Source organism: Paramormyrops kingsleyae, chromosome 22 (assembly GCF_048594095.1).
Source record: "Paramormyrops kingsleyae isolate MSU_618 chromosome 22, PKINGS_0.4, whole genome shotgun sequence".
NCBI classification, from domain to species: Eukaryota; Metazoa; Chordata; class Actinopteri; order Osteoglossiformes; family Mormyridae; genus Paramormyrops; species Paramormyrops kingsleyae.
The window spans coordinates 16342302-16364944 of NC_132818.1; the positions used below are offsets into that span (position 1 = coordinate 16342302).

The following is a 22643-nucleotide window of genomic DNA, read 5'->3' on the forward strand; positions in this document are numbered from 1 at the left end:
AGTCAGTGTTTCATATGAGTCTTTAATATATCGAATTGTTGGCAATGTATCGAGATGTGTATCGCCATAGGGATGGAGTATAAATGGAGTATAAATGCTCGCAACAGCATAAGCCACGCATAAGTATAAATTAGCTTTAAAGGGCTGTAATAAGCACGAAGCTAAGGTAAGCTACACTTCAGGTATCTGCTAATCACAGTAACAGTTTAAATTATCGATTTGCCTCGTACCTTTTGCTCTGTTTTAGACACAGGGTACAAAGTAGTCATTGAAAAAGACTACTATACTGCAAAGTTGATTTACATCATCTGTTCCTCCCCCCAGGGGGCGTGGTGTTTAGAATGTAATGCTATGTGCTCTCACTGTGTAGGGAGTTGCTGGTAGTACAATGGCTGTTTTTCAGCTTCCGCGTTCTTCTCCCTTTCAGAGCCTCTGTCCAGAAAACAAACTTCTAAGGATTAAAAAAAGTGGTGTGAAAATTATGGAGAGTAGACAAGTGAAATACCGCATGCAGCGATTTATGGAGGAGTGCTGTGCAAAGGGTCAGCTAGTTGCTTGAGTCGTTGAATGAGGACTGTAGCCTTGGGGATTATGGCCCAGTCCACTCCAGCTCAGATCTGTCACCAAACAGCACTGATTTACAGAATAATGAGTCAGAGATCGATGGTGATAGTGACTTAAATAGGGAGACCGATAGCTATGATAGTGGCACAGAAGATTCTCCAAACGATGGTTTAATGGGGTGTTTGAGTGGCTGTTACGTTTTGGTATTTCTTTGATTGTGTTGTCTGCTCTGTTATCAATGCTAAAAGCTCATCACCCAGAGAGAGAGAGGAACCACTGCAACCGTATGCAGCACCTATCAAATTTCTGACCAGTTTTATCCAACAAGCTATCAGGATGCTGAGCACTTCCCTCTCTCTCTCTCTCTCTCTCTCTCCCCACTGCCCCCCAAAAATCTGGCCTATAATCCAGTACTAACCACTTTATTTAACTTATTTTATTACAAAGACTATAGAACTAAAAAAACTGATGCTGGCACCTGGCTAGAGGTTCATTTTATTATTTTGGTATAATGAACATGTTCTAGAAAATAACTGGAAAACTATCATTAGCTGTTCCCACTGATCATTGTCTTAAACTACGATTAAACATTGACAGTGTTCCTACATTCAGAAGCTCTGCTGTACAGTTCTGACCCACTTTGGGATTACTCCAAAGCTATACAAAGAAGTCTGTGTTGATTGTGCTTTTGTGTGGGAATTCAAAGCCTCAGTGATTATCAGAGTACTTGAGGGATCTGGTGTGCGAGTTCAAAACATTAAGCAGTGGGTTTGGTGTTAACAGTAAGACCCTTTCTTACAGTGTGCTCAGTAATCTGTGATGTTCCTGCTAGAGCCTTTATTAAGGGTATTAAGTCACACAGTGGATGCAGTGGGTGTGATAAATGAGCACAGTCAGACATTTACATGAACAATCGTATTACTTTCCCCAAAATGAATGCTAGACTTTGGACTAATGTGTCTTTTGTGAACCTAGAGGATGAGGGGCATCGTGTGCAGCAATTCTCCTGTCATGCGCCGTCTGTTGGATTTATGGATGGGAAGTTCTGCCCTCTTGTGTTGCCGCATGTTATCTAGACCGGCTCCTTCCATTTCAGAGAAATCGGTTGATTTGAGGGGCTGCATAGCCACAGAATTTGCAAGAAGACCTAGAACGGTGAAGATGGAAGGCAACAGAGCTCCGGCCAGTTTCTGCTCTACACTGGCCCAGTGTATCTGAGGGATGTGTTGCCCACTAAAGTTTATCAAAACTTTATGCAATTATTTGTGTGTATTGGCAAGTCCTGTGTATTAATGCTAAATGACTTTACAGAAACACTACTTACCTTATTTGTTAAGCACTTTGGGGAACTCTATGCTCAGGAATTTCTAGTATATAATATATATGGACTGATTCATCAGTTATGATGTGAAGGTTCGTGGTCATTTGGATCTTATATCAGGGTTCCCCTTTGAAAATTATTAGCAAAAATGAAAGAAAATGGTTAGAAAAGCTGACTCCCTATTGGCACAAAAAATCTTTTGACTATCCGATTGCCTCTACAGATTTACGAATTTGTTTTGTGTCAGATCTCTCACTAAATCTGCTATACATTAAAATAGAAAGAAATACGTCCTACAGGTTATGGTGCCGTCTCCCTCCAGATCACAAACACGTACACATGCAGCAACTTTGTAAATACGTTGAATTCCTCCAGACATCTTACAGAAGTATCAGTACATGTCCACAACTTTGCTTTTGTATGCTCACTATGGGAACTGATTAACTTTATAGTAGCTATTTTTGTTTTTTTTTCATGGACTGAATTTAGTCTTGTTTTTTAGCACTTCTGCATAAAATTCTCTTAAAGCAAGAGATGATTATGGATCAGATTTATGTTATATGGGGAACCATTCAAGATGGCCAGGCTGCTGGGCTCAATGAACAAGCTGAGTACCCGGATGAAGAACCAACACCACTGGATCTCACTTCAGCGCTGTCTCTAGAAGAGAACCTAAGAGATAAAGCAGACCTAAAAAAACAAAATGGTAATATCGCATTACCTTTACTCTCCTCTGACTTATCTTAAAATATGGATTGAATGCATGTTAGTATGTACACATTCTTGTTTGCAGGTTACAACATTTGGGCCTTTTGGGAGGTGTTGAAATCAAGGACAGGGTGATGAAGTGCATGTTTTCAAACCCCTTTGCCAGAAAACTGAACTTGCGCGTGATTAATGGAAAAACAGCATTCCGCAGCTTAATTCTAAAAGATAAGGAAGCACTGTCTGTTTGTTAAGTTACCCAAAATTGTTTATTAAAATAAGTAGATTAATTTGATTATCAGACTATTTTTCCTAAAATAATTGCTGCATACTGATTTAAACTCTAAACAGTTTTGCAGTGTCAGAGCAGAGATTCCTGGTTTTGTTCCATTGTTTATGATAAGATTATAGTTGCTGCCTTAAGTGCTTAGATCTGGGGAGTCACTGGTGCTGGTTCCAGATCTGCTGGGGGTCCTGTCATAGATATGGGGTTTAATTACAGGTAAGGCAGGCAAAACGCAGACGGACAATACAATGACCGGACTGGGGAAACAAACCGAAACGCGGACTAAATACAGAGGACTAACGACAACAAGCAGAAAGAGCTGATCACACGGGGATTCCACACGGGGTTAACGGGGGGGGGGGGGGGGCGTGGCACACGACAGGAGCTGACGATCGGGGCAGGACACATTGGTTTTTTTTTTAACTTTAAACATTGTTTGGGTACATTTATTTTCTTACTTTATAAATTACTGTTTTGATAAATGTGCTTAGATGTGTTTAGTACAGTATATGCTCTTCTTGTTTTATCCGGTTCATTTTGTGTTTAAATGCTAAAAAAAACATATTTAGGTGTCATTTTTTGGGGCCGGGAACCAATTCATTGGTTTTCCATTATTTGTTATGGGGAAAATTTGATCAGAACTTTTTAGGATTCGATCGGATTAAGTTCTGAGGTACCACTGTATATGTATTTGTGGCTTATTTACCAGGCTGACATTTGGTAAATGGTGCATCTGTTTCAGTGTTGGCTAACATGGCAGTGTCATGGCTCACCTGCAGTCCATATCTGCTAACCAAGAATGGCCCCCCCAAGTGCCATCATTCCATCTGCTAAATGGGGCCGGTGTAATTGGGGGAATGTAGGGCAGAATAATTGTGATATCTGGGCCAGATTAGGTCCAATTCTGATATAACTATTTCGGTGATGGCTGACATATGGCAACAATGTGGCCCATATTTGGGAACCAGGAGTGGACCGCCTAAGTGCCATCGTTCACTGTGGTAAGTGGGCCAAACGAAAATGTGCGCCAGAAGTGCGCCACAATAATTTTGCTATCTGGGAATGGCTGTTTTCTTCAGCTAGACAAACATGTTTATCAGTCACTGTTTTGGTATAAATAGGCGCGTTTGTCAAAATACAAACATGCCTCTTGCGAGGTCTTTGAACTGTCGATTGATATTGTCGTTTGTCATGTTACTTAACGCGATGACCCTAAACAGCACCGATCTGAAATGCTCACAATTAACATGCAATAATATACTCTTATTAAGTGTTTAATTTGCAGTCACATAACATACATTTACGCCAAACTATACTGTTTTCTTTGAAATTATTAAAGACATAACGAGATTCACCGTGCATTTTGCGCCGTCCCTTTTTGAAGTGTCCATTACGTCACCACTAGATGGAGACAAACACCATTTTTCTCTAATTCGATTCGTTTTATTGTCGTTTTCGTTTAAAACAACATGCATGCGTGTCACCTTTTATTGATTAGGTTAGTGAAAAATAATAAATGTTTTAATACTAAAGGGGCAGGAACGGTAAAAAAAAAATAAATCTAGTAAATCCTCTAATGTGTATAATAAGAGTAAATATAAAATATATTGGAAGTTAGTACAGCTAGGTATACAAATCACGTCAAGACATCGCAAGCTAAATAGAGCAGTCTCTTGAGTGCGATGATCATACAGTCAGGAGTTCAGGGCATAGACGCTGTTTAAAAGGGCGATACTTGAAGAATAATATAGATTCTTTAATTACTGTTCTCAGGGGGAAACTCGTTTGGAAAGCGAACCATGTTCCCCTTGAAGCGAAAAGCAGAATTACCTGTAAAAGAAGACGAGTGTGGAGGTGGAGAAGGGATACAGTAGCCCCTTCACATCCGCGCATTTGACATTCTCAGTTTTGGTTATTGGCCGTGAACAAGTAAACTGGCATATTGTTGAAGCTTGCTGAAACATAGCAGAAACCTGCAGACGACGCGTAAGCCAAAACAATCTTGAAAATGAGTTGGATCGCATAAAGTCATATAGTATATAAATATTAGTAATATGCATACATATTTGCTAGTATAACTACACAATATATCTAGTATTAAATGTCCTGGCTTGATTACGCCGCACAACTTTGTCTTAGCAACCAGACTCATTCACGTGTTAGCTGTCTTTGTGACTGCGTTTCTCGCAGTAACTTAAAAACTTTTAATTTTACTATGGTCATGTACCCGCGCTTTGCGCTGTGTGCACCCATAGACGTATCATTACGGTATCAGATCGCGTTTTGATCGCGCGTAGGCCTTTCGCAGTCTTATTTTTTTTAATGTGATCTGAATACCGTAATGATATGTCTATGCGTGCACTGCACGTGACGCTGTATCGGCAAAACGCGAATAGCTTGGCACAAGTGGTGAATTTTGAATTTGTACATTCGCAGGGATCTCTGGGGAAAAGTGTGGTCTGAGGAAAGTGTGGTAAAAGAAGAAAGCTTTTCGGTTAAGCTGACTGTTGGACTTACGATAACACAATGACAGATGGTGTGATGAAATTACGGTGGTTAAACACCTGTTTGACCATAATATTAAAACTGTGAGTTAGTCATTTCACCATATGGGATCTACTCCAGTTTTTCTGGCGTCTAATTCATTTACCTTGAAAAAGTTTTTTGTTAACTGATCCAGTAATAATGCTGAAATACAGTACATTTCATTTAAATATCACATTACCCATAATGCCCCGAGCCGATGAGATGTGTAGCTGCAGTGGTAGTCCTTGAACAGCTTTGCCACTATGGTGTAACACAATTAGGTAATTCAACAGTCAAATCAGGGCATTAAATAAAATACTACGCTGAAACAAATGTCAATGTATATCACTGGCTACAAGGAGTGAGATGGTAAGCAACTGGGGGTGCAAGCAGACCATTAAAGTATTTTATTCAGATTCAGAATACTTTATTGATCCCTGATGAAATTATGTGGATACAGTTGCTTCCAGATAGTAAGAAAATAATTAACAAGTTAAATACCAATAACAAATAATACAAATATAACAATACCATAATTATAAATGTCTCTATTACAAGGAACTCAATATACAAACAATATATATTATGTATTATATGTAATAATATCTCCAATGGGCTCACCAGCTGTAGGAGGGGTCGTAGTGGTCGGGTGCAGTGTGAATTGGGCAGTGGCCGAAGGCGGGGGCCTTGGCGGTCCGATCCCCGGCTGCAGAAGCTAGCTCTAGGGACATGGAATGTCCCCTCTCTGACGGGGAAGGAGCCTGAGCTGGGGCGCGAGGCTGTGAAGTTCTGGCAAGATATAGTCGGGCTCACCTCGACGCACGGCTTGGGCTCTGGAACCAGTCTCCTTCAGGTGGGTTGGACCCTCTTCCACTCTGAAGTTGCTCACGGGGAGAGGTGCCGAGCAGGGGTGGGCATACTTATTGCCCCCTGGCTGGGCGTCTGTGCATTGGGGTTTACCGCAGTGGATGAGAGGATAGCCTCCCTTCGCCTTCGGGTGGGGGGATGAGTCCTGAGCTGTGGTCATAAGGTGGTCGGTGCCTGTTGCCGGTGAACACCAGTGGTGAGGGATGCCGTCAAGCTGAAGAAGGAGTCCTATTGGGCCTTTTTAGCCTGTGCGACTCCAGAGGCAGCTGACAGGTACCGGTGGGCCAAGCAGAATGCGGCTTCAGTGGTCACTGAGGCAAAAACTCGGGTGTGGGAGGAGTTTGGCAAGGCCATGGGAAACGACTTGCGGACGGCTTCGAGGAGATTCTGGTCCACCATCCGGCGGCTCCGGGTGGGAAAGCGGTGCAGCATCAACACTGTGTATGGTGGGGATGGGGTGCTGCTGACCTCAACACGGGACGTTTTGGGTCGGTGGAGGGAATACTTCGAAGACCTTCTCAATCCCATCAACACACCTTCCAACGAGGAAGCAGAGTCTGGGGACTTGGGTGTGGACTCCCCTGTCTCTGGGGCGGAGGTCGCTGAGGTGGTTAAAGAGCTCCTCGGTGGCCGGGCCCCCGGGGTGGATGAGATTCGCCCGGAGTTCCTCAAGGCTCTGGATGTTGCGGGGCTGTCTTGGTTGACACGCATATGCAGCATCGCATGGACATCAGGGATGTCCAGAGGGGGACCAGAGGGTGTGCTCCAACTATAGGGGGATCACGCTCCTCAGCCTCCCTGGTAAGGTCTATTCCGGGCTCCTGGAGAGGAGGATCTGCTGGATTGTCGAACCTCGGATTCAGGAGGAGCAGTGTGGTTTTAGCCCTGTCCGTGGAACAGTGGACCAGCTCTATACTCTCAGCAGGGTCTTGGAGGGTGCGTGGGAGTTTGCCTAACCAGTCTACATGTGCTTTGTGGACTTGGAGAAGGCATTCGACTGTGTCCCTCGGGGAGTCCTGTGGGGGGTGCTCCGGGAGTATGGGGTGCCGGGCTTCCTTATAAGGGCTGTTTGGTCCCTGTACAACCGGTATCAGAGCTTGGTCTGCATGGGCACCAATAAATCGGACTTGTTTCCAGTGAGGGTTGGACTGTGTCAGGGCTGCCCTTAGAGATAGGATGAGGAGCTCAGTTATTCAGGAGAGCCTCAGAGTCGAGCCGCTGCTCCTCTGCATTGGGCTCGGGCATCTGCTTAGGATGCCTCCTGAACGCCTCCCTGGTGAGGTGTTCCGGGCATGTCCCACTAGGAGGAGGCCCCGGAGAAGACCCAGGACACGCTGGAGGGACTATGTCTCTCGGCTGGCCTGGGAACGCCTCGGGATTCCCCCAGAGGAGCTGGACGAAGTGGCCGGGGAGAGGGAAGTCTGGGTTTCCCTGCTGAGACTGCTGCCCCCGCGACCCGACCTCGGATAAGCGGAAGATAATGGATGGATGGGTGGATGGATGGATGGATATAATAATATATTATACAAACAATATACAAACAATTTTCTAATATATCACAGAAATTAGCTATACATGGGGTTCAATTGAGGATGTATACTTGTAGTGTAGTGTGATACTTGTGCTTATGTGGAGGCATTGTACAGAGAGATGATTTCCTGTGTCGTTCAGTGGAGCATTTGGGTCTTAGCCTCTCACTGAGCGAGCTCCTGTGACTGGCCAGCACGTCATGGAGTGAGTGGCAGAAATTGTCCAACATTGTTCTTAGCTTGGACACCATCCTCCTCTCCAACACCACCTTAAGAGAGTCCGGCTCCATCCCCACAATGTTACTGGCCTTATGAATAAGTTTGTTGAGTTTGTTGGCATCCGCTACCCTCTGCCTGCTGCCCCAGCATGCAACAGCGTAGACATAGAGTATGGCACTGGCCACAACAGACTCATAGAAAATCCTGAGCACTGTCTGACAGATGTTAAAGGACCTCAGCCCCCTGACGTTGTGTTTTTAAGCCAGTCCGGTTTATTGTCGATGTGTACTGCAAGGTATTTGGAGTATTTGGTATTTACTCCAAGGTATTTGTAGTCCTCCACTATGTCCACATCAACCCCCAGGATTGAGACAGGGGTCACTGGTTTTCTGGTCCTCCTAAAGTCCACAATCAAGTCCTTTGTCTTTGTCACGTTCGGCTGCAGATGATTCTGCTCGCGCCACGTAACAAAGGAATCCACCACAGTCCGGTACTCCGTCTCATCCACACCTCTGATGCATCCAACCACCGCAGAATCATCAGAAAACGTCTGAAGATGGCAGGTTTCTGTGCAGTGGCTGAGGTCCGTGGTGTAGAGGGTGAATAGGACGGGAGAGAGGACGGTCCCTTGAGGTGCCCCGGTGTTGCTGACCACCACGTTAGACACACAGCGTTTAAGACGCACATGTTGTGGTCTTTCTGTCAGGTAGTCCACAATCCAGGACACTAGAGAGGCATCCACCTGCATCGCTGTCTCCCCAAGGAGAATTGGCCTGATGGTACTGAATGCACTGGAAAAGTCAAAGAACGTGACCCTCACAGTGCTCTCCGGCTGGTCCAGGTGGGTGAAGACACGATTGAGCAGGTAGATGATGGCGTCCTTGGCTCCAAGGTGGGGCTGGTAAGCAAACTAAAGGGGGACAAAACGAGGCATGACGTCTTCCAGAGCAGTCTCAGGCTCATCCTGAAGAGACACGCTGAACATGTCCGTGATGATCATTCTTGGCCCTGTTGTTTATGTCTGATATCAGAGTTGGAGAGTGAATGTCACCTTACATAATGATTCTGCATTCCAGGTCCTTTCTCAGTATGACTGTCATCGTGTCCTCATGACATTCCCTGGTTTGCGTGCAAACGTTTAAATCTGTTACTACATATCAGTGTGTCTTTACGTGTCTGAACGTGATCGCATGTATAAAACAGTCTCAACCCATCACTCTTGTGTGTCTGTTGGTATTTGCAGGTATTCATTTGTATGGGTGAGTGTGTGAGCGCGTTGGTTTTAGAGTTTCCCCGTTGATTGCATGTGTGTGTGTTCCAGCTGTGCATGAGTGTCCTTTATTGTTGCAGACAATGCAAAGTGAGCGTGGGCAGAGTCAACAGGAGGACTGAGTGACAAGTGAGCTTTTTGTGAAAATGACATCACCAGAAAAATCCTGACTCCCCCAAACCAGATAGCTTACTTGTGGACTTTCACACTGAGGTTTCCAGAACAGGAACTGAACATGCTTTGAAGAAAACATACTTTTTGTTCTCATTTTTTGAAAGGATCACTGCAGTGCTTCAGTGTGTTAGACACGGGGGCGGTATGAGGCTTTTTGGGTTTGGAATTCGTCCCCCTGATCTGAAGGTCACCTGTGGAAGCCTTCTAGCTGATAGCAACTGATTCATGGGTCCACATATAATTAATTACTATTGTTATTGTTGTTGTTTTTAATGGAATATGAAACCTAAATTATGTGAGGAACACTCATTATTGCACGGGGTGGCGGTGGTGGTGGGGGGGGGGGGGGTGCCACTGATTCAAACACAATCCTGAGCTTGACCCACCCCAAGGCTGAGGACGTCCGAACTGTCCAGCTTTCCTGGGCCTGTCCAGAGAAGCCTTTGGCCCACATTCTGTCATCTGCAGCCAAACATTGCAGGCTACTCTCACTTCAGAGGCATAGGCTGTGTTTGGGGAAATGATGAAACGAGAGGAATGGGGAATCTTCGCTGTGGTGATCAGCCAGCGTACTGTTAGGGGGAATCTCCTGTCTGAGCATGGGGTGCTTGCCCCCCCCCCCCCACACACTTAATCGCCGCTGCTGCAAAACTTGCATGACGTGAGCTGGTTCCCCTGCACAGTGGTCTTTCCACCGACACTCATGTCATGTGACCACTTGTTTCTCAGCTGTAATTCTGTGAATCCAATCATTGCTGTAAGTCACTTTTCAGGGATGTACTGGAAAGCAGAAAATGTCTGGAGATAAGCTTTTCCATTGCTGTACACAGTGGTCACATTCCTCAGAACCCTGGGTACCACAAGAGCCCCTCTCTGAGGGTAAGATCATAGCCAATAACCCTCTGACACGCCCAGAATGACTGTCAGCTGACAGCGACAAGTTAAAGAACAAGAAAAAACAAAAAAAACACACATTTTCAGTGCTAAACCTCACAGCAAAATCAAGATTGTGCAAAATTGTCATTCACCAGTCATTCTGACGTCCTACAGTACAGTTGTCTTCCCCAAAATCACAATTGTCCAACTTTTGTACCTGCTTCTCCTGTGCAGGGTATTAGGGGTCTGGGGTCTATCCCAGAAGCTGTGGACATCAGTCAGAGAATAACTCAGGATAGGGCACCAACCCATTGCAGGGCGTACACACACCATTCACACCTACAAATAACTTGGCAACTCCAATTTACTTTAGCATGTGTTTGGGCTGTTGGGGGGGGGGGTATCCGGTAGAAGCCCCACAATAACACAGGGAGAACATACACACATGTACAACCAAGGTGGAGATTTGAACCATAGTCCCAGAGGTGTGAAGCATCAGCGCGAGTCTCTGCGGCAAAATCCCTGGAATTGGAATCAGAACCTTTTTATTCACCAGGTATAAAATGTATAAGGACTTTGTTTTGGAGCACATGAAGTGTACAATTTACCATACTATCAAGACAGAAGTACAAATAAGAAAAATAAATACATTTATCGAGACATAAGCAGGCCTGGACTGGGAATCTGGCATACTGGGCATTTTTCTGATGGGTTTGTGGGCCGGCAAAATTTGCCAGTAAGTAAATAAGGTTGTATTGAGACTGGAAGTTGATAGATATGTCATCAATAATTGGCCAAACTTGGAGAGAAATTGAGCTTTGCATTGCACACGTCTTGCCTTAAAAAGTTTTTCTTTGCTTGTTGCGTACACTGGTTGTTGCGTACACTGGTTGTGGGCGTACGCTGGTTGTGGCGTACACTGGTTGTGGGCGTACGCTGGTTGTGGCGTACACTGGTTGTTGCGTACACTGGTTGTTGCGTACACTGGTTGTGGCGTACACTGGTTGTTGCGTACACTGGTTGTGGCGTACACTGGTTGTGGCGTACAATGGTTATTTCACTAGCCCAGTTCCCCCTGTAGGACCTAAGCTATTGGCTTTGACTGGGAGTGAGTTTTGGAAAAATGCTGTGAGAATACATCTGTTGCTTTTTGTAGAGAAGCATTCAATGATAAAGACCGTTGGCTCTGAGGTGTGAATTTTCACATTCTGCTCCAACCAGTACGGCTTCATAATACAGTTATTAAAACACAATTGCTGGTTTTAGATTTCAGTGCGACACTACAAAGCTGAAAGAAAAGATCTCTTGTTGTTTCGGGGCCAAGAGATAATTATCAGGCAGCTCCTCACAACTTTCTACACAGACTCGTGTGACTTTACAATGTCACCGTACCGAAGACAAGGACATTTCTTATCTTGTGACCAAGACCGATTGTCTCCTATCCCTATTATTTTGACCAGGAAAGCAACCGACCGCTATTACACCTTTCCATAGCACTGTGCTTATGACCACCATTATAAAAAACTGCATGCTTCATGTAAGGCTGTCAAGCATGTTTCCTATTACAGTTATATATGACAACACATGGTGGATTTTATATGTTCACTGCAAGTCGGTGTTTTTTCTTGTATGATTATGGCCACATTCATACCAAAAAACACATTTAACATGTAAGACACTCAAGGGAAAAGCCAGCTGGAAAAATATAAAAGTATTAAATCAATCATACATGATCAAATATGGCTTTAGTAGGAAATTCATGTATATTGTTCGTTTTCACTTTAAAATTTATATAGCTTTTATATTATTCTAATGAAATGCATGTATGATCTCTGCACATCCAGTTGGTTTAATTAGACATGAGAAAATTCAGTGAGATTAACGTAACTGTGTTTTGTTCTCAGAACCCAAAGTGAGCATCAGCTGAAAAAACATATTTCCTTTCCAAATACTCATTCTAGTTGTGTGGAACCACAGTTTATGATTCAATTGAGTTCATTCAAAGAATTATGCATAAAAACTAGTACTGACAAAACATGAATTTAATATGCATTGTGAGTGTATATAGGACTTACACAGCCGGGGAAAAAATTAAGAGACCGCAGCACAATTTTTTGTTTCACTCAATTCTCAATTTATGGGTGTGTGTCTGTGAATAATATATATTTTTCTGCGAACTGCAGTCTGGCTCTTCCCTGCTTCTCATTAATGAAGGGCTTCTTCCTTGCTGTATGTGACTTCAGTCCTGTTTCTAGGAGCCTGATATGAACTGTCCTAGCAGTGCACTTCACACCTGCACTTACTGTTTCCCATTCCTTTTAAAGGTCACTTAATGTCATCCTTCGATTCATGAGAAACTGTCAGATAAGTTAACAGTCATCTCTGGCATTTAAAAAGTCGCTTCCTCCCTTTACCTGGCTGGTTTCTGGTCATTCCCAGTGTCTCCTGTGTCACCTTATTCTTGTGTGCTGCTGTTTTAGAAATTTGAACCTTGAAGCAACCTGCCGCGCAGTGTAGCCTTCTGCCAGCAGACCCGGAATTAAACCAGGATTTAAAAATGCAGATTTGTTTAAAAATATTTATATTAACATCAATGTAGAACTTATATGTTTGATAAATCATGAATTTAACATATATTTTACATAATGCACTTATATGACTAATAACACATTCATTTAATTGTACATAAGACATATGTTTGACAGTTCATTAATTTCATATGTATTTTACATGGATAAAGGACATATATGTCTAATGACATATTAAGAATTTTGCCGGCCCACAAACCACCAGTCCACCAGGAAAATGCCCAGTTTGCCAGATTCCCAGTCTAGGCCTGCTTTTGACTCTATAACCTTATTTGTACTGACCCCAGATCTGTTTGCATCCCACACCTTGTTGTGTTACCCGTCTTTATATGTCTATATGTATACCTGTGCATTTATTTATTGCACATTTTTATTGCTCAGTGTCTTTTTTATTTTTAATAATTGTGCTTTTGTCTTAATACTTCATACTATCAACTGCTCCAAAACAAAGTGCTTATACTTTTTATACATGGTGAATAAAAGGGTTCGGATTCCAATTCTGCTGGGTAGTTGGACGATTGTGATTTTTGGAAAGAAAATTGCGGCAAAGTCCTTCAGAATGACTGGTGAATGACTCATTACAATTGCACACAATTTTGCCGAATCTTGATTTTGCTGTGAGGTTTAGCACTGAAAATGTGTGTTTTTTTTGTTTTTTCCTGTTCTTTAACTTGTTTCTGTCAGCTGACAGTCATTCTGGGCGTGTCAGAGGGTTATTGGCTATGATCTTACCCTCAGAGAGGGGCTCCTGTGGTACCCAGGGTTCTGAGGAATGTGACCACTGTGTACAGCAATGGAAAAGCTTATCTCCAGACATTTTCTGCTTTCCAGTACATCCCTGAAAAGTGACTTACAGCAATGATTGGATTCGCAGAATTACAGCTGAGAAACAAGTGGTCACATGACATGGGTGCCGGTGGAAAGACCACTGTGCAGGGGAACCAGCTCACGTCATGCAAGTTTTGCAGCAGCGGCGATTAAGTGTGGGGAGGGGGGGCAAGCACCCCATGCTCAGACAGGAGATTCCCCCTGACAGTACGCTGGCTGATCACCACAGCGAAGGTTCCCCATTCCTCTGGTTTCATCATTTCCCCAAACACAGCCTATGCCTCTGAAGTGAGAGTAGCCTGCAATGTTTGGCTCCAGATGACAGAATGTGGGCCAAAGGCTTCTCTGGACGGGCCCAGGAAGGCTGGGCAGTTCGGACGTCCTCAGCCTTGGGGTGGGTCAAGCTCAGGATACAGAAATGATCTAGTTGCTGTGCAGAATACCGACTGAAAAAGTTACTGTCTGGGAAGACTGGCAAGTGGTTGGTGATAATATGCTTGGTCACAACCTGGTACGCATGTCTGAATTGTACAAATGAGACTTACAGAGTAAAGCATTATTATGAATATTATTTCACGTCGACCTAAAAGCCATATCACCTCAACACATAAACATACAATTCAAGTTTTTACAAGTGATCTTAGCTGCGAGGGTGGTTTCTCTGCCACTTCTGTTTCCAGTTTCCATTTCTTAATGTGTACCGGTAACGCTGGAAAATACCTACAACTCAAATTTCAGCATTTTTTTTTACCTACGGTACAGCCTCCTTGTCTGACATTTCAGTAGCAGGCAGGACATAGTGCGCGCCCTTCACCTCTGACCTTTGCCAGAAAAAAAATGTCGTTATGCGGTTATGGGATCTCCTACATACTTTTATTACTGTACATGGCATGTGGAAGTTTCCAAAGTTCAGCTGAGTAGGCAACATGTAGGGAGTTCCCTACACTACCTGTTATTAATCTTGGCATACCTTGTGTGCCAACAATAACAATACTACTACTACTACTACTAATAATAATAATAATAATAATAATAATAATAATAATAATAATAATAAGAAGAAGAAGAAGAAGAAGAAGAAGAAGAAGAAGAAGAAGAAGAAGATGAAGAAAGATGTTTAAAAAATCTATGCCGTTGAATTTCCATTGCTGTAATTCCATCACATCATACTAAGCTGTTAAGAATTGTTTACACGTGTGTGAATTACTAAGATCATTTCGTTGTCAGGAGTTTAAAAAGGTCTTAAAATGGCTAAGTAATCGATACCGCGAAATTGCGGGGTCCTGGCGGACATTCGTCTGAAAATTGGGGGAGGGAGAAAAATCTATCCGGGGGCTCAAGGCTGCGCTCCTTTCGTAAGGGAAGCAAGTTCTGGTGACACAGTCGATGGCAGTTTCTCTTTCTCCTGTGCAGCCTCTCTTTTTTCCGGGCAATTTTGGAAGGGAAGTTAAACCCCAAACGGAGAAAAAAAAAAGAGAAATGTCCGTGAAGTATGATAAATCCTCCGCTTTATCAGATGACTCGTAGGTTTTGCAAGCCCGCTCTCTGTCCATCACCAGTTTCTCACCAGTAAGTGCAGTAACGTAGCTATAAATAGATACTTTATTGATCCCGAAGGAAACTGCAGTAACACAACACGCATTTACATAGTAATATTCAATAACAATAAACAGTTAGAGTGCAAGGAATGTCAGAAAAGTTAAAGAAGTATTTTAGATTGTCATGTATTAGGAGTATTTAATAGTCAAACAATGGTTAATAACATCTAGCGACTGGCAAAACGGATGATGGATGAGTGACGGACGGATGCCGATGCGCAGTTCTTCTCTCTCCTGTGCAGCCTCTCTTTTTTTCTGGGCAATTTTGGAAGGTAAGTTAAACCCCAAACGAAAAAAAAGCAGAAATGTCCGTGAAGTATGATAAATCCTCCGCCATATCAGGTGACTCGTAAATTTTGCAAGCCCGCTCTCTCAACTCAACATCACCATGTTTTCTCTTCCCTCTACTGGATAACCCCTGTGTAACCCCCCGCCCCCCCCCGGCTGGGACTCATAATATTCAATACAGTATTATCTTTATCTATAGAATATGCTTATATAAAGTATTACACATATTGGCAGACAGACCGACTGACACTAAAAACACTCTGAGATAATATGAAGTTCAAACATATTGAAATTGAAACGTATCGAAAAGTAACACATCAGGGAACACTGAAAATAATAGATAATGTAATAGTTCATATTTATATAATACATTATTTTATTAAAGAAAGAAACGTGTTTAAATCTGTTTCGATTGAAGGCTTTGTGTTTATTAAAAAGGCAATTGGTCAAAATGTTAATAATACACACGTTTGAAATAACTCGTTAATTGGAACTATCAAATTAGAAATAATTCAGTGTAATTCATATCTATCCTAAGATGGTCAACAGAGAGTGTCAGTGAAATAACGCTCTGGGCGGCCTGTTAAAATATGACAACATGCCCCGACCACAATCTCTGGCTAACTTCAGCTAACTTGCTATTAAGGCTTACATGAATTAGGTGAGTTATTTACATATTAAAATCAAAAATAAAATCCTCTACTATAAAAAAAAAACAGTTTTACAATTAACCAATAAACTGCAGGTTTTTTTAAAACATACAAAGTAACATTACATTTTTTAATTGAATGGGTCAAAATGATTAAATATGCATCACGTGAATATACAGTATACATTTAGTTGGGATGTGGTTTTCTGTAACTATTTCTGTAACTATTTCTGTAACTATTTCTGTAACTATTTCTCACCAGTAACTTCTAGTCACAGAATAAATTGCTGTGACAACATGCCCTTGCGACATTTAACCTCGTACTTTGTATAACTATGTATGTGACAAAGAATCTTGAATCTCGAATAAAATCTAGCGACTGGCCAAACGGATGATGGATGAATGATGAACAGATATATGAAAACGGTAAAGAGTTTACCGGTAAATTCTCCTGTGACTTCGCCAGTAAAGTTGTCGCCTTACGTCATGGTAAAGCGGAAATGCGGACAAGCTTTTTTTTAACCACTAAAATCGAGGGGCGGACTTGTCCACCTACTTACCGCGGGTTTAAATTACCAGCATTTCCAACAAAGCAAATAAAAACAAAGCACCAGCGCTCACTGTGGGTTTATCCATGCTGTAGAAAGCCGAAGGAGGATTACTTTGTAACTGACCGGTCAATCTCTGCGCCTTTTTTTCCGAAATGACATCAGAAAGTGACATGGAAGCTCTACGACCGCCGACTGGCAGCAGCTCCGGCAGTCCGTCCATCTGGCTTGTGGCGATGGTCGTGGTTCTTTTCGTGACTCTGATCGGGGGAACAGTGACAGTCACCTTGATGGTGATGGAGATCCGGAGAGAGCTGGCCGAAATCAACATGACCCACCCGCACAACCACAGCAAGGTACCGATCTCAAGATAAAAATTGATCAAAATTACCTTCAATTTAGTTTTTTAAAGCTTAAACATTTAAACAAAGTTAATTGTGAGAGGTTCGTTTAAACAGTTAATCTTGCAGGCATTTATAGATTTATAGATCAGTAATATCTATTATATACTAGAAACCGTATATATATATAGTAACCGTAATATATAGTAATAAAATATGTGGACATGTTTTCTATTATTGCCAAAGTTAACTGACTGCTTTAAGCTGATTGTGGAAACAGCATGCACGTATGTCTTTGTGAGCGTTTTCTGTTAAAGGTACTTGAGAAAGTGGGCTTAATATATTAGTTTTCAAAGTAAAATTAAATGGATTCGGCACGCGTTTTGTAACATGCCTCGTCTTCCCGCCAGGTACATCAATCTTCCTCCATCCTCACACCGAAATTCGGTGAGTATTTTTGTCTCTGAATCCTGTTGCATACTTCCGGCAAACGCGTAACATCTTTTGTTTGCTTAGAAGTGTTCAAAGTGAAACGAAGTGCCTGTTGTCTGGAGTCTGTGGACGTTTGAGTAACAGCAGCCCTCTTTCCCTCCTGCAGAACAAGTAAAGACCACCACCATTTTGTGGGAACTGCACCCAGGGCAGAGTGGAGTGACCTACAATGCGGACAATGGAAAGATACAGGTTGAGCATAATGGAACATACTTGATGTACCTGAACTTGGGAGTGCGCTGTAATCCTCATAACTACTGCAGTAGGGCCACGTTGACTATCAGGGTTAAGGACCAAACCAAGACACAGTTAACCTGCGAGGTGAAGCTTCCGGCAGGTGCGAAAACCGTGTGGGCAAACGATTGCTTGTCCGTGGTGCCTCTGAGTGCCCAGCAACCCCTCATGGCAGAGATGATTACGACTGTGGAAAATGAGGAGTGGAAGCTGATCCGGGAGCACAGCAAGCTGGGGCTCCTCCCGGTGGACAAGCTGGGGAAGTGAGGGTGCAGGTGCCCTCGTGGATGTGCGGAGAACCGGAGCCCAGGGCCGGCAGGGCTCAAGCTGGAGCACCGAAAGATCTGCAGAACCTCACAGAGCAGAGATGGTGCGCCCTTTTGCACAGGAGCTATGGACGGACACCAAGTCAGAGCCCGTTACTTCGACAGAGACGCAAGGCGCTTTCTTAGACACTTCGTGCCAAGATGACACTGTGATGTGGCACAAATCACTATGCCAACTATCCCAGTTCATTTCCTGCTTCCTGTACATGCCTAGCACTACAGTGGCACTCTCAGGATAGTATTTTGTAACGTATCCAGGGCTTGGGATTTCAGGACAAGGATAACTAGACATTTTCCTGTTGATCCAAGTACATTTTACATTTGACTGATTATTATTATTATTATTAATATTAATATTATTCTTATTATTGTTGTTGTTTTGTTATTGTTGTTGTTGTTGTTTTGTTATTGTTATTATTATTGCTGTTGTTGTTGTTGTTGGTGAGTTTGTGTGTGTGCCCCGTGATGGACTGGCATCCTGTCCATTAAACCATTGATGGATGGGTCATTATCATTAAATAATCGCTATTGTTGTTTTACTCACTACTATTTAGAATATGTTGTTATTGTTATTTTTTGTATTATTTATAACCTGCGGCCTGTACTACGAAGCGGGGTTACTGGCTTATCGGGGTACCTTGTCGGATTTATGGTACCGCAGTTTAAATGGACATTCGTTCACATATTCACATATTCGTTCACGTACGTTTTGCCCAGACCACCGCAAATCCGACAAGTTACCCCGATACGCCAGTAACCCCACTTCGTAGTACATGCCACTGCACTTTGGTTTGTTACCTGACACCATTGTTCGTTTTTTTTTGGGAGGCATGTATCCAGATGACTCCACGTAGGGGGGGGGGGGGGGTGTCTTTCCTTTTGAGGTCCTTCCCCCAAGCAGGGGGTGGGGGCGGTCTACAGCTCAGACCGAACACACTTTTGGACCTCTGTCCCCTTGCTCCACAGCACTACTGTATTGGCATTAATGGGCAACATTGCTTTTAAACTCTTATTTATTTGTTTTGTTTACAGTTGTGTGAATGCATGAAAGGATCCTTGCACTAATGTTCAAACTAACAGTAAATATATACTGAGAAATCAATAAAAAAAACAGATTATATATGGCTGTGCTCTTGTTTTCAATCCACTTATTCCAGAAACCGTTTATCTGTTTTCCATACCCACTAGTCCTGTGCAGGACTGCAGGGGTCCAGAGCATATCCAGAAACTACAGGCAAAGGGCAGGGGATAACCTAGGATGGGCCACCAACCCATCGCAGGCAAAGGGCAGGGGATAACCTAGGATGGGCCACCAACCCATCGCAGGCAAAGGGCAGGGGATAACCTAGGATGGGCCACCAACCCATCGCAGGCAAAGGGCAGGGGATAACCTAGGATGGGCCACCAACCCATTGCAGGCAAAGGGCAGGGGATAACCTAGGATGGGCCACCAACCCATCGCAGGGCACACTCACACACTAGTCACACACGCATGCACACCTATGGGTAATTTGATAGCTCCAGTCAACTTTAGCATGTTTTTGGACTGTGGGGGAGAAACTGGAGAACTCAGAGGAAACCCCATGCTGATACGGGGAGGGCATGTGTCACGGTCGGTGCCCATCCGGGTCTGTCCCTTTTGTCTTGTTCCTGTTTGGCCAGCAGGTGTTGCTGGTCATCCTGCTCCCTGCGTTTTATGGTCCCTGTACCTAGTGTGTTTCCCTGCTCCCTGCGTTTTATGGTCCCTGTACCTAGTGTGTTTCCCTGCTCCCTGCACTGCTGCATAGCTCTACGGGTCGAATGCTTCACCCGTCTTCTCCGACCCTCTTTAGAAATGGTTTATATGGCATATATTCTACAATATTAAATAACAATGACTGGTGTTAACCTGCCCACCCTCCAGGACCTGTATTCAGAGTCTGGAAAGTCATCTCACGCACCCACTCCTGGGCAGCAATCTCCGTAAACACCTCCTGCAGGCACTAGAGATCACTGAGCACCTAAACAAATAGGCACAAGAATGGTTTCTACCCACAAGCCATCACTCATGATCAGCTGACCTAGGTGCTCAGCTCAGTTGCACTGCCCCCCCCCACCCACATTGTTGTAAATAACCCACTGCATGCATTGCATTGTTTTGTATGTTCATTATTTATTTCTGCAGTTCTTGCACTGACATGCACTCCTGCACTTTCTACCTTCTGTACTGGTATTAGGCTGCATGTATGCATCGTCTCGTCTTGTCTTAAGTATGTTTCAACTTTATGCAGGACGGTCACTGTCAGCTAGGCGCAAATTCCCTGCAGGTGTGAACATGATCGGCCAATAAACATGATTGTGAAAATATGTCCTTCTTCTCGTGTGAGACATATTTCAGTGCTGAAATACTAAAGTTTCCTTTCTATCGGAATAAAAATTAGTGAAATAAATAAAACAGTTCAGGCTGGCCTATTTCAGTCTCGTCTGTTGTGCTTACTGGTATGTATAAAGCAATACTTCTGAAAATAAATGCCAATAATAGACAACAAGCCTGCCACTAAGGAAGTAAAACCAGAATGGTGATGAGCGAATTTAAAATGTGAAAAAGGAAACAAAACTAAAAAGCACAGAGGAGAAATTCCTCCCAGTGGGCGGGAAAACCATGTAAATGCGTAAAATGTCACACTGGCATTTACAGTCAGCTAGGCCTACACCTAGAATCGCAGCATGATCCAGATTTTGCAATGTTTAGCTATTACAGCTGCAACCATTCCCTAAGCTTCTTATTTAATACACTGATGTGTACGCAAGGGATCTTTGTTTTTGTGATGGTACTTGAACAAAATCGCAGGATAAGCATGTAGATCTGGAAATAGGAGTGGAGCTGAATCCAAACACAGTATTCAGGAAAGCACAAATACTGGGTTTTACAAATATTTATTTAGTACAAATATTTTTCTAAATTGTTTGTTTTCGGGAAGTAAAAAAAAAAAAAATCATGTTAAGTAGCTGGTGTTCCTCTTAACTCTGAGCGCGTGATATTTCTGCTCCTCCTGCTGGATCGCATATACGCCAGAGGTTCCACAAGTTTAAAATAAGATAAGATAAGATAAGATAATCCTTCATTAGTTCCACAAGTGGGAAATTTGCATCGTCATGGCAGAAAGTGGACAGTACAAGAATAGTGCAGCAAAAATGAAAAACAATAGCATAAGGACTATATATAAAAATCCTGATCGGAGCAGGACACCCCAGACGTAAGTGTGAGGTTTAGTTCTTGGAATACGATGCTTGAGAGCGAATAGTTTTCATTTGTAATGTTTTTTGTTTGTTTATATTCTGTCTTGTTCAGTGTCTGTGACATGACCTCCGTTAACCCCGTCCAGTCCATGTCTGGCCAGCAGGTGTCACTGCTGTGCCCTTTCGTTGGCATCTACCGAGCTGTTTCCAATCCCTTATGATGTGTTTATCCTTGTGACCATACTTGCCCCTCTCATACTCCGCGTTAGCAGCTAGCATTTTGGAGAACTCAGAGGAAACCCCATGCTGATACGGGGAGTGCATGTGTCACGGTCGGTGCCCATCCGGCTATGTCCCTTTTGTCTTGTTCCTGTTTGGCCAGCAGGTGTTGCTGGTCATCCTGCTCCCTGCGTTTTATGGTCCCTGTACCTAGTATGTGCCCCTCCGTGGTTGTTATGGTTTTAATAAACCCAGCAATAGTTTACGAAAAACACTCATATTACCACTTGAATATCCTAAAATTAATTAGTGTAATAAGAACACAAACTGGATCGTTACACCTATCTCCACTTGTATTCGAATATAAATAAATGTGCAAAACAAATCCGTTCATCACAATATTTTTCGCTATCAGAGCCATTTTTACTGATCCCATTCTTGTTTATCATTAATCAACCATGATAGTTCATGCACTCCATTCAGGCACTATATTAGTTAAGAGTTAACTTATTAGTTAATAATGGTAAGACCACTTGAGGGAACAAAAATTAATTCATTTACTATGCAAGAACAAATCATGAACTAATATAGGTTCCCCCATGAAATACATGAGCTGTCATGAATGATTAATGATGAATGAACATGATATCAGTAGTTAACAAACACTTAATTACTGGTTAATTAATGCATTAAGTAAGCCTATACTACTACATTATTCATGTCCTCTGAACTAAAGCATTAACCGTATATCCCTCAGCTAAGGAGAAATTAAACCTGAAGTGTCATACTTAAGGGGAAAACTGATGGTGTTTTGTGCAATTGGCCCCAAGATTTTAGGATGTGACCATCAATAACATACTTTTACGAATGTGTTGAGCAATATGTTAAATTTCATGCTCTGACCTGATTATATTCAATTTATTTTAATATAGTTACAATGTGTTGGTCCCTTCCCGGATTACTTCTTGGCTTGCAC

General features: G+C 42.9%; 1 protein-coding gene across 1 annotated transcript; it reads left to right on the forward strand.

Moving 5' to 3' along the window:
- Window positions 1-15247: 15247 nt before the first annotated feature.
- LOC111849239 (uncharacterized) lies at window positions 15248-19065 on the forward strand. The gene is made up of 5 exons (XM_023821958.2): window positions 15248-15322; window positions 15523-15623; window positions 17002-17192; window positions 17588-17624; window positions 17776-19065. The coding sequence occupies exons 2-5, from the start codon at window positions 15545-15547 to the stop codon at window positions 18168-18170; spliced, it is 702 nt and encodes a 233-aa protein (XP_023677726.2). The 5' UTR covers window positions 15248-15322; window positions 15523-15544; the 3' UTR covers window positions 18171-19065.
- Window positions 19066-22643: the final 3578 nt, after the last annotated feature.

What these genes read in the sequence shown, in the direction of transcription:
- LOC111849239 (XM_023821958.2), top strand. Translation starts at nt 15,545, where the DNA reads ATGAGTGACGGACGGATGCCGATGCGCAGTTCTTCTCTCTCCTGTGCA. An exon ending in TTTCTGGGCAATTTTGGAAG is followed by an intron (nt 15,624 to 17,001) that starts GTAAGTTAAACC and finishes AAATGACATCAG; the next exon opens with AAAGTGACATGGAAGCTCTA. An exon ending in CATCCTCACACCGAAATTCG is followed by an intron (nt 17,625 to 17,775) that starts GTGAGTATTTTT and finishes TCCCTCCTGCAG; the next exon opens with AACAAGTAAAGACCACCACC.